This window comes from Vulpes vulpes, chromosome 7 (assembly GCF_048418805.1).
Source record: "Vulpes vulpes isolate BD-2025 chromosome 7, VulVul3, whole genome shotgun sequence".
NCBI classification, from domain to species: domain Eukaryota; kingdom Metazoa; phylum Chordata; class Mammalia; order Carnivora; family Canidae; genus Vulpes; species Vulpes vulpes.
Genome location: NC_132786.1, coordinates 73,715,347 through 73,728,242, shown reverse-complemented (window position 1 = coordinate 73,728,242; position 12,896 = coordinate 73,715,347). Strand labels below are relative to the sequence as shown.

General features: G+C 40.5%; 1 protein-coding gene across 1 annotated transcript in view; it reads left to right on the top strand.

Annotated features, from left to right (window-relative positions):
- SND1 (staphylococcal nuclease and tudor domain containing 1) overlaps window positions 1-12,896 on the top strand; it is a 417,294-nt gene that overhangs the window by 143,417 nt on the left and 260,981 nt on the right. Inside the window, exon 11 of the mRNA XM_026010782.2 lies at window positions 9,280-9,369. Within this exon, the coding sequence (XP_025866567.2) occupies window positions 9,280-9,369 (90 nt within the window). The remainder of the gene's footprint in view (window positions 1-9,279; window positions 9,370-12,896) is intronic.

The window sequence follows — 12,896 nt, the reverse complement described above, 5'->3', positions numbered from 1 at the left end:
CCTCCCCCGCCCAAGCCTTACTGCATCTGAGCAATAAATAGCAAGTACTCCTGAAAATGCTTATAGTTGACTTAATGTAATTGAGTAGAAGAGCAGTCTCCAGAGACATTTTTCCTCCTTTCATGATGGTCTTGAAAATGGTACTTTAATTTTGGGATGTGCAAGTTCCTGTGGAACGTAATCATATGCTGTGCAGTGCAGATGATGGGTGAGTCCCTTCAAGGACATGAGGCTGCCTGAATCTGCTCTGCTTCTTTCCTTCTCTGGGTACTGTGAAGCCCTTTTCCTGGCATGTTGCCAGAAGACATTTGTAACTGGGCCTGTTTTGGGGAATTGTCACTTCCTCTTTTCTGCTGTCACTGTAGCTAATCTAGGTCTAGACCACTATGTGTCTGAGGACAGGAGAGAGGATATGCTTACTTTTGCTGTTCCCTGCTCACTGGCAGGTTGGTTTTCTGTCTTGATTCTCAGATTCCATATATTCAATCTTCCTGTAATTGGACTTGGGAATATTCGAAAGTCTTATTTTGGGGCACCTGGGTGGCTCAGCAGTTGAACGTCTGCCTTCAGCTCAGGATGTGATCCTGGAGTCCCAGGATCGAGTCCCGCGTCAGGCTCCCAGCATGGAGCCTGCTTCTCCCTCCTCCTGTGTCTCTGCCTCTCTCTCTCCCTCTCTGTGTCTATCATAAATAAATAAAAATAAATAAATCTTAAAAAAAAAGTCTTATTTTGCCACCATTACTAGAATGTTTTAAGTTATCTTACATAGAAGTTTAAGGAGTGTATTGAGTTACCTCCAGCCACATGTGTGGAGATACACTTGAATTCCCCAGTTATTTACTTGTTTATGTTTGATGAACCATTTGACATTAATCAAACACTTCAGTATTACTTTCTGACTCTTAAAACCTTTAACCTCCCTCTTCTCACCATTGTTTTAAGTGGGGCTAGGCACTTGATACAGCAGCATTTTTCAAGGTGTGGCCCATAGGCTTTCTTGCTCCTTATTAAAAACACAGCATTATGGAAATCACACACCAGACTTACTGAGTCACAATATCTGATATAGGCCTGGCAGTCTGCGTGTTTATAAGCTCCCTGGTGATTCTTAGGCACACCAAAATGTGACAACCACTGACAGGCAATGATTGCTTTTTGGAAATAACAAGCCAAGAGTATAGTGTCCCACCCACCAGCAGTGAGCATAAGACCCAGAATCCCAGCTCTACTATTACCTGTCACATGAACTAGGAACTTTTCTTTTACTTGCTGTAAAAGTGGAATCATAATCCTTGCTACCATGATCTGGGTAGCATTGCTGGCGGCATTCAGCCTGCTTGTTAGGGTTGTTGTTTGTTGTAGGGGTGATAAGGTTGTTGGTGTAGGGGAGGAAAGTTTTCCTTCCCCCATAGAGTACTTCTGTGGGTCTGAAAATTAAACTGACAAAGACAGATTAACAGGAGAAAAGCATACAGACTTATTTAATGTAAGTTTTATGTGACATGGGAGCTTTCATAAGGAAATAAAGACTAAGAAACAGACCTGGGTGTTTTTATGTTAGGTCAATGAAGAATGGACTAATGGGTATAAATATGATAGGAGAAAGAGTATGAGGGAAGTGCCAAGGCCTGTGGGTTTGGGTTCTTCACAGTGTTATCTTTGGAAATAAGGATTCTCTTTTCCATTTCCAGATATAGGAAGGGCATCTCTCCCATGAGGTTTTATGATCTGTTGGAGGGGAGAAGGGTAGGGATAAGGTCAAAATGACCTTTCTGTTTCTAGTGCCTTCTCAAACTGTCAAAAGGAGTATGAGAAAGCAGTAGAAACCTCATCCTTAATAATAGCATTTATTATTATACCTTAAATTCGTGTGTTTTTCATATGTACTATTTGGATCCTTAAACGTGGGATCAACAAGACCAAGTGTGGTTGTCAGAAAAATTGAGAAATTTGAGGGTCCTATAGAAGCATTTAAACACTTTTTGGGCATAATCATGGAGTTGAAATACTAGCCCCTTCCAGTCTTATACCTGTGCATTTTTATAAGGCGCTCCCCACCCCCGTTAAAGTTTCTATTGTTTACCATTCCCTCTTTGCTTTCTGGAAATATATTTGAAATGTATCGCTTTGTGAATTTGGGACTTACCTAGACTGTGTCTCTTTAATAGATTCTGTTGGGCAGCAGCCCCGGTGGCACAGCGGTTTAGAGCCGCCTGCAGCCTGGGGTGTGATCCTGGAGACCCCGGGAATCGAGTCCCATGTCGGCATCCCTGCATGGAGCCTGCTTCTCCATCTCCCTGTGTCTCTGCCTCTCTCTATGTGTCTATGAATAAATAAAATCTTTTTTAAAAAAATAGATTCTGTTTACCTTTGAGAGATACTTTGATTGGCAGAATGAAATGGAGCTAATTAGGAAATAAGCATCTTTTTTTTTTTTTCTATGAAACAATATCCAGGAGAAATGTTTGGATATATGCACTTTCTGTGTATGATCCTTTAGATGGAGTGGTACAAGCTGACTTCCACTTGGCCAAGGTGGTTACCTTACCAATTTTGAACCTTTCCCCAGGTACTAACTATAGCTTTCTGGTTAGCCAGCCACCTTTATTAGAAATACTCTATGGGTTAAAGACCATAAAATAAATAGTGGATATCCCTGTGGATTCTATCTCCTGGCTCCCAAGGGAATCGAAAGGTTCTTGATTGTAAATATGCCCAGGGCTTGTGGTAATGTTCCTATGTTCAGTCTATAATTCAAATGGAAATAGCAGCCTTTGTTTTTTAAAATGGCATGTGTGGCAGGGCACCTGGGACTGGTCCATTATTTACTGTTGGAAATTTTATCCATTTTAATCTGGTCACGTCTGTTCTTATTTTTGTTCAACGGCCAGTTTTAATATCTTCATAGAGTACAATTCTGCTCGGTTACTTTAATTAATATTATTATAGTTAAAGTCTCCTATTAAAAACAAAAATCAAACATGTTTTTGACCCTGGTTGTTTGAGAGTACATTTGTAGTTAAATTATTCCATTCTGCCTCCTGGAAGGATTCATCTGTGAACCCCCTTTTTTTTTCTTTTCTTTTCTTTTCTTTTTTTTTTTTTTGAGAAGAAAAAAAATGGAATTTCATGTATTTTTTTTATGAGGAAAAGAATGACCAGTTGTTTCATATTCTATTCCTCTGCAGTAAAATAATTGTGAACAAAGGGAAAATGTTGACCAAACAGGGCTTGGGGTTTCTTATCCCCGAACATTTTTTGCTTAAAAGACATTCCAACATTATAGAATAATATAACAGGCATTCCTTTTTCAGTCTTGGTATTATACCACATGTTCTTCTCTCTCTTTCCTTTAAAGACAGAAATCCTCACAGAAAGCTGGAAGTCTCAAATACAGCCTCAAACACATTTCTTTCCCCCTGCTCCTTTTTTTTTTTCCACTACCCATCCCACATCAGTAACCATTGTCTTTCATTTTTTTTTGCATTTTTATACTTTTGCTGCTTATATAGCTCTATGAATAATGTTTGCATGCATGTGTTTTCAGTTTCTGTGGGATTTTATTATATCATTCTACAACTTTTTCTGCTCAATTTTTTTTTTTTAATTTGTTCATTTGTTGAGTTGCTCTAATTCAGCTTAACTGCTCTGTAGTATTCTACTCTAGGGCTGTACCATAAATGTTATTGTGAATGTTATTACATTTGTCTTGTACATATGAGACTTTTTGAGTCTCTACTTCTGAGTAGAATTTCGTAATTCGAGGGATGCATATCTTCAGCTTTAACCAAATGACGATAAGTAGCAGTGTCAGGACGTCACAGTAGTTGAGCTATGTTTTACTCCCCACCTGTGCTTAGTGGGCACTCCCACTTCCCCCCATTCTCACCTTAAATGCTTTTGCCAATATAGTGGATGTCCTGTAGTGTCTCAATTTACATTTGCTTGATTATTGATTAAAAAATACTTTTTTCCTGGATGCCTATGTGGCTCAGTCAGTTAAACGTCTGCCTTCGACTCAGATCATGATCCCAGGGTCCTGGGATCAAGCTCTACATGGGGCTCCCTGCTCATTGGGAAGCCTGCTCCTCCTTCTCACTTGTGTGCACACTCTCTCTTTCTTGCAAATAAAATCTTTAAAAAATTATTTTTTTCTATACCTAATGTTCATTTGGAGTTCTTTTGTACAATGTCTGTTTACGTCTTTTGCCAATTCCCCTGTTGGATTGTTTCTGTCTCTCTCTCTCTCTCTGTCTCTTTTTACTGATTTGCTAGACTTCTTCCTTTCTTTGCAGAGCACATGAAAGTAATCAGAACTTCCAGTGACTTACACCACATCTGCCTACCTGACTGTATCTCTAAGCACATACCTGATGATGAGTTACGTACTTCTGTGTAAAGCCACTAGTGCCTTGCCTATTCAAGGATATTGCTTTGCAAGTTCTCTCCTCTCTATTACATTGTCACTTGTTTGCTCTCCACTGGACCATCACCTATCATTTCTGTCATCTACAATGGAAAACAGAAGCGCTTTCTCTTCACCCTGCTTCCTCTGCCAACTGCCACATAATCCCTCCATACTCCTTTATGGCACAGCTTTCCAAAGCATTGTGTGTGCTCACTGTTTCTAGGGCTTTGCTTCCTATTCCTGGTTCCTGTCAGCCTCTGCCCCTGCTGCTCCCCTAGAATTCTCCTTGTCCAATGACCTTCACTTAGCTTAATCTACCATGCAAATGGTTAGTCCTCCTCTCCTCTGCCTTGCTGCACTTGAGACCATTGGTCATTCCTTCCTTCTCAATTCACTTTCTTTTCTTCGCTTCCAGGGCCTGACACTCTGGTAGTTTCCTCCTGTTCAGCTTACTGAGTGATCCTTCTCATTCTGCTTTGGCAGATTCCTTCTCTCATTGCTTTTTAATGTTCCAATGCCTCAAGTCTCAGTCCTCAGCCCTTTTCAAACTCCTAGCTTTAACACCACCTACATACCAGCAGCTGCCAAATGTGTACTGCCAATTTAGAGAGCTTTCCTCCCAGCCCCACCCTGGTATGCCCAGTGTGTCTACTTGGAAGGGCAGCATGTCCAGAACTGAACTTCTGGCCATCTCCTCTAATGACCCCTTCCCTTTGACCTTCTGCAGTCATCCTTGGCTTCTCCCTTTCTTTGACACCTCTCATGCCATCTGTATGTCAGACTATTTCCCGATTCTGGCCACTTCCTACCTCTTTTACTGTTACCTCCTCAGTGTAATCTACCACCATTTGCTCCCTGGGTTACTGTCATAATCTCCTCCTTGGGCTCCCTTTGTTCTGCCCTTTCTTTGCCATAGTGTCTGTTATCAACACAGTGGCCAAAGTAATTTTCTCAAATAGCAGCTCTGTGTCTTCATTTCCTCTTTCTCTCCCTTTTTGCACACTGTTGTAGCTACAGCGATGTCTTTGCTGCTTCTTGAACCCACCAGACATGCTCCTAACTTGGGGTCTTTGCCTTGGCCGCTCTCTCTGCCCTTCTCCAGGTGGCTCTATCCCATGCCTTCTTTAAGTCTTTGTTAAAATGTAATCTGCTCTGTAAGGGCCCATCCTGATCACATGACAACTGTGGCCCAGCACTCCAGCTGCCTCTCATCCTGCTCTGCTTCTTCTGTAATCTGTTTCAATTATCAGCTACTAAGTGTTGGTGCTTTGGCCTATCCCTTTGTTCGTGAAATCTTTTCAGTAAAGAACTGCTTTAGTTTCTCTCTCTTTTTTTGCCCATGGTTTGTGTTTCAGCCTTGTTTAAGAAATCCTGCAGTATCCCTAGGGCATTAGATTTTTTGACTTTAATTTTTTGGCTCCAGGAGGAGCTAGATAAAATTTGGTCTGCGGTTGAGACCCAAAACTAGAGGTTGAATATAAAGCCTTGATTGGAGGTCTCTTCCATTCCCTTTAAGTGAGCATTGAACGGCAGCTGCTTTTTGGCAACCAGCCAAATACAACTCCTATAAAATTTCCAGGTGGGTCTTTAGATGCTGAGATATGGGTGTTGGGCCTCCCTTTCTAAACCAGTGAGAGGTACAGATAATTGAAGTTATCTCTAATGTGTGAGTCATTGCAGGGCCTACATACAACATCGTTTCTCATGATGAACAGTGATTACAGCACATATTGGTGTTGTATCATCTGCCCACCAGATAAAGCAAGGATTCTCTTCTATTTTTATTTTTTTAAAAATATTTCTGTGTAAATTAGAATCTAAACTAGACAGTCCTTTTTAGCAGGCAAGATTCTGCTAAAGTCCTGTTTTCTCAGAATACATTCCATAGCTCAATTGCCTCCTAGAGATTTCAAAGGCTTTTATGTACCTGGTAATTTGGAGGAATTGCTTTTATTTTGTGGTTTCCTAGGGACTTCTAATATCTCTCTTGTAAGATGTTTGCAGATGTCAATAGCTACCAGTTCTGAAGGGTTAGAGTAACAAGATCATTCTGTTTTCACTTGCGATACCTTGTTTTCTGCTTGTGCTATTAGTTCTTTCCTAGCTTCATGAGAGACATATAATCAGACTCTGAAGTTAGCCAGTTTTTTATTGGGATGTTTGTTAGTGTACTATCTATTTTCTTTCTTCTGAGAACATTTTGGCCTGGGCCAGTTCTGCTGAGTGTCTTTCTTGTTCACATAGGCATTTTCACTCATTTAGGTGTATCTCCTCTCATGATCTTCATTTGAATACTTGTTAAAACTGTATTTCTTAGCTTTTGTTCATTGTTTCACAGTCCAGTCAAGTCATACTGCCTTGTGATCTCTGTTGTGTTTCAGAATAAGCAAGGTAAGGTTCACACATTCAGGTTCTGTGACAAATCATGAGGCTGTGCAAAGTAAATGTCAATATTTTGTTCACTTCATTATAATGTTCACTTAGGCTTGTGTAATTACAGCTACTTTCTGTAAATAGAGTGCCTTCCATTGCATGGTGAATATGAATACATTGGCCCTTCTTTATTCCCGAGGGCTGATTCTGATAATCATTGATTTTGTCTTTATTAAAAATCTTATTCATAAGTGACACCTAGAATCTTCTGTCTGGTAAGCATTCTTACTGTATCGAGTGTCATCATAAACTCTGTTTTATGGCTTATATATTATACTTAACTCTCCAGTAGTGACTTACTATTTTGATTTGGCTGCTTGGATGTTTATAAAATATCCATAATCCTGTACGTTTGCCATTGTGTTACCCAGAACTCCCTCTATCCCAGCAACTCTCATGTATCCTGTTTTCCTCCCCACTGCCACTGCAAAAAATTAACCTCATGTTGAGGGCCATCCCTTGTGAGAAAGTGATTGTGACACCCCAGGACTTAGATTCGAGTGTGGCCATCCACATTGTCCCATTGCAAGCACATGGAGTCCTACACATCTGAGAAGGCGTAGGAACTTGCCTTCATTTCTGAACATGCTTTTTTAACCCCCAAGAAGAGCACTGAGTGCTGGAATGCTGCCTCACCTTGTTGTTACAGTTGTTTTAACCAGAGGAGCTAGAAGGCAGTTGGACGATGAATGTGAAGGTCAGACTCTATTCTGTGTATTCTCCTAGATATTTTCTTGGTGTCAGTGAACTGAAATGTTTAAATGATGTGTGTGGGCACCAAGTCTTGGTTAGGGTCTAGGAGGAAAAACTTATCCTTGACCTCAATATTGTCATTAGCATTAGTTTAAATATGGGGTATTAAAATGACAAGGTTTCTTAATAAGGAGTAGTTGACTACTTAAGAAAATAATTTGAACACGTGAGTATGGAGTGGGTTATAAAGAGATCTTGTTTTCTCAGGGGTTTAATAGATGGCAAAGGTGAGGCCAGGTGGGCTAAGTGTACAGGATGGGTGAGTAGCAATACACCTCTGGATTAGAGGTTAGTCCTTGATTTTTTCCTTTATTTGTGAATTTTCTCCCCAGTATGATCTGGGTCCTGGGGATTCCAAAACCTGTACATGTAGTCCTATTGTTCTAGCATACTTGATTTTTGTATATATGTCATTGTGGATATTTCTTTTGTAGTTAGTTCATCCAACTATTATTTGATTTGAGCATGTACTATGAGAGGAGACACTCTACTTGGTTCCAGGGTTACAGAATGATGGAAGTGAAGAGCTTCTCTCTTCTTGTGGAACTTAGGGGCTTAGCTGGGGAGAGACAGAAATCAGACCAAGCAATCTAGCTAACATCTCCCTATTTCGTGTAATGGCCTCCAGTCTTCCACATTCCCCACCAAAAGGCCAACTTCTCTTGACTTCCTATGCGTGTAATCATGAGTTAGAATATTGGATTCTTCTTTTATCCTCTCTATCCATCCTGTTCATTCATTTCTTGAAATGCTTCTCATATCTCTTTAGTTCCTACCCATTGCATCTTTGTCAAGTTCCTCTAGAACCTTCTCCCATACTCTCAAATTTACATTGCTTAGAGTAGTAACCTCTTCAGGAAAAAGGCTGGGATTTGTGACATAATCAAAGAATTGTGTTTGTGTTGATATTCATGTGTGTGCATGTTGTGTTGAAATACTATTTATTCCTGCCTCTTTTATTTTGTTGTTTTCTCAACTCTAATTTTCTTCCTAGTTTTTTCTTATCCTGTAAACTCACATTAAGTCAATGAAACCATTGTCACCTTGTCAGTGAAACATTTCCTGACTTCTTTCTTTCCACTTCCCTGAACTCTGATAGCACTTAGTCCCTAGTCTATATCACGCAATTTAGCACTTACTCAAAATTGTTTTGTGTTGCCATTTCGTATCTGTTGCCATGTCATAGCTTTTCTTGTATTACTCTGTTAGTAATACAAGAATTTTGAATCCAGGATTATAACATATATTTACAGAGAGCTTTATGTGGGGCTAAGAATTGGTAGGTGCTTAATAACAGCTTACAGAATAATAGAACTAGATTCATAGGGTATCTATAAATATTTGAAGGGCCCTAATACTTAGCTGGTTCTATACTACTGTTTATGTAGGTATTTTCCTTGTTGATGAACATTTGGTTGTTTCCAGTTTGGGTAATTACAAACATTCCATTACTTATTTTCAAGTCTGTCATGTGAAAAGATAATCCTATTCCCGTAAAGCATTTTATTCAAATATCTATTAATCATTTACTGTGTACCTGGCACTTAGCATTTGTGATACTGGGAAGTAGCATATTTCAGATGTATTCCAGTATCTCTTGTTTTATTGGCTGTATTCATTTGTGGGTTTTTTTTTTTTTTATGTTTGTTTTTCATTTCTGATAGGACATTTTGTTTTTCTTTTAGGATAAGAACAAGAAACTACGTCCCCTATATGACATTCCCTACATGTTTGAAGCCCGGGAATTTCTTCGAAAGAAGCTTATTGGGAAAAAGGTAAATGATGACGGAAACTTATTTGCAAATGGTTGGGAATCATTTTAAACTGAGCCTTTGTGATGGAATCCCAAAGACCAACAGATGACACCCCTCCGCCAAGTCAAGCAGAATTACTTTGGTAGGAAGAGGGGCGTGCCTGTGTATCAGGAAGTGGCATCCTGTGGGAGAGATTTAAAATTGAGGCCCTGACCACAGTGTGATTGCCAAAGCTCTCACAGCATGTTCTTTCCAGGGTCTAGGCTCAATTCCAGTTTCAATAATTGCATATTGCCCTGAGCTTCATTTACTTGGCTCTCTTGTTCTCTTCAGCCACCTCCATTAAAAGTCGGTGCTGGGGGATATGCTATTGAAGGAAGGCTGCTGGTTTTCTCTGCTTCCCTTACTTCTGAGTAATAGATTGGCTGTTGAGAAGAGAGGCTCTCCTGGAATGGGAACATGCTTATTAAAATGCAATGTGGTGCATATGCCACCCCCACTTCTTCAGCTTGTCCTACTTCCTATAGCTTCTACTGCAGGGGCTAGGGCAGCCTTGCTGGAGGAGGATTGCGTGGTTTCCCAGTGTTTCCCATGGAGCCTGTGGTGTTGTGTGGTGCAGTGACGTTCTGGTCTTGTGCAATGACTCAGAGGCCCTAAGAATGCATTTCCTTTTGTTCTTAGGGCATGCATTCTATTACCAGCTGCAGAACTTGCCATTTTGGGGGGCTGAGAATGAGCCTCTCAGCATTCCCTATTTTCCCTGACATCCCCTACACCCCTAAATACCCTGGTAAGGTCTGTATCTTTGATTGAGTGACAGTTGATGTTGATCTGTTCAAGGAGAGACTGTGATTTGTCTTTTCTGTACTTTGCTTCAGGGAGGATTCTTCTGTGAAAATACCATGTTTTGGGTTGATTTTTCTCCTGTCTCTATAAAGATAAGGCCATTCGGCTATATAACTGACCTTAGTACATTAATGCCACATTAGCATTCTTTACCTAAATGCAAGTTTTTACTGATGTGACAGGTTTGATAAGGCTCTGGCTTTTGAACTAATGCCAAAGTAGTCTATCATAAACATAACCAGTTTTATTATATACCATAGTCACTAGAAATATAAATTGTAGTAAAGAGATTTTAAAGTTGGCATGGGATGAAATTGCTAATTTGAAGTGGAGAAACTAAACTGGATTCCCTAAAAATGAGTGTTAAATATCTTCAGGTTCCTTCAGAGAATAGGCTCATTTGTCATTGTATAAAACTTGACAGAATGCTGTATTCATTCATGAAGTGCAGTGCAAATGATGGCTTTAAGCCTCTTTCACTTTCTAGATCTCCTGTTATCTGATCTAATGTTGACATATCTATTTCACCAGGTTTATATCCTATCACTCATTTGCTGGCTCATAAACAATAGCATAAAAACAAACAAGAATTCCCTCAAAAGTGTGGTTTTCTATGGGAATCCATCCAGAATCACCTTGAGGGGAGGGGGGGAGCAGCACTTATTTGACTCCTGTGCCGCTGTTTGTGAGCAGTGTGTTATGGCATCCACCTGGCTTCCTTCAATGTTGTCCTCAACCTGATTCTGTTTCATCCCTGGGAATGTAGAACACAGCATATTGAAGCCGCTGCTGAGTGGTCCCAGAGGGGTAGCCCAGGGTTCTGCTCAAACCCGATGTGGCAGCACTTTGTAAAGACACCTGTCTCAGGATAGAAAGACTGACCTCAAGTGTCAGATGTGGTGGTAATTCTTAAGCGATTAAGGTTCCTTCTTGGTGGAGAAGCCTTGTTTACTGGTTCTTCTGCCTAAGAATTGATTGGATTCAGTTTGTGCTGAGCCCAAGTTTTGTCCCCCATGGTGACATTGTATAAATGATGAATACTGTATCCCTGTATGGGGAGTAGGATGCTGCTCAGCTCTGTTGGGCTGGAACATTCCTGATCAGACTGCGTTTCATGACTCACCACCTGAAACCACTTGCCTGTCTTCTGGGCCTGTCAGTTGCGACAGTGAACACCCATGTTTTCTTTCGAGTCTGGGAGCAGGCAGGGCGGTTGCTGCCTTGGGGGTGGCTAGCACATCATTGCACATTTCTGCCAATTCCCTTCAGACCTCTGCAGCTGTTCAGCATGGCACATGGTGATTAAGAGGCACCGAGAGGGAGCATGTGTGCCTATGTGCCTCTGCACGAAAGCTGATTAGGGCAGCCTGTCACAGCTTAAGCAAGATAATGGAGGTAAAATCATCTTCTGCCCAGACTATTATTTGACTATCCCAGAGAGTATGAAACGACAGTTTTGAGGAGTTTCTAGAATGTAGAGAAATAGATTGAAAGTAAACTGCTAAGGTGCTTTGTTATATTCAGTGGTTTCCATTTCAGTTATGGAAATTCACTTTGATTCACTCCCAAGATTTAATTCTGGCTAAGTGCTTTAATTAAAGTAACCATACACCTCTCTGAGCCTTGGTTTCATCACTTGTGAACTGGGAATATTATTTGCCTTCCCTCTCTCATGGAATTGTTAATAAGAATCTAGGATGATATTAACCTTTCATGTTTTTCCAGATGCCAGTCAGGTAAGATGTGTTGTTTTGTTTAATGCTGCTTTTCTATAGAATCTACTACAGTCTTATTTTTTCTCAGTTCACCCCCCAATTTTTTTTTTAACTGGCTCTGAGGTCAAGAGATGTGAATCAGTGTGCAACTAATTTGACTGACACCATCCCATTGCACAAATTTTAGTGGGATCTGGTTAGATGTGGTATCACATTTCCAGCTTCCACAAAATGAGTGGCTCCTTGTGCAGTTTGCATATGTGTAAAAGTGTGTATGTGTTGTGTACAGTGTGTGTTTGTGTGTTCTCTGGTTTGAGGGAGACATAGAAGGATACGTGTGTATCTGGAAGTGTTTCAGAAGCTGTTGGAATTGCCATAACTGCCTGATAGAATTTTCTTCCCGTCCTCTGTTTACCATCTGCCATCTGTGCTTTCACTAAAATCTTGACTAAGGAATATACATGGTGAAGAACTGTCTTGCTAATTTCTTCTGGGGTTCTTTCTTCATGGCCCTAACATAATAGAATGTTAGAAGAAATAGAATCCATGGTAACTTCCTTATGTCTATCAGTTTTGTGGCATGACATCCTAGGTGTGTATAAGACGATGAGATTGATGTCCTAAAATAACCAGGGCGACAGTCCTCTTGTAGTAACAGGAGCAGTGTCTTTCTATGTATAGATATTTTATTTTTCTTAATATTTAGAGAAGGTCATCCCTTTGACAGAAAGAGTTTGTGTGCCTAAATCTTTTTTTTTTCTCAGTGACGGAAAGTAATCCTAACAACTGGGAATTTTTTCCAACTGTCTCAATCTCTAAAGTAGAATCTCCGGCAGCCCAGGTGGCTCAGCGGTTTAGCGCCGCCTTCAGTCCAGGGCCTGATCCTGCAGACCCAGGATCGAGTCCCACATCAGCCTCCCTGCCTGGAGCCTGCTTCTCTCTCTGCCTGTGTCTCTGCCTCTCTCTCTCTCTGTCTCTCATGAATAA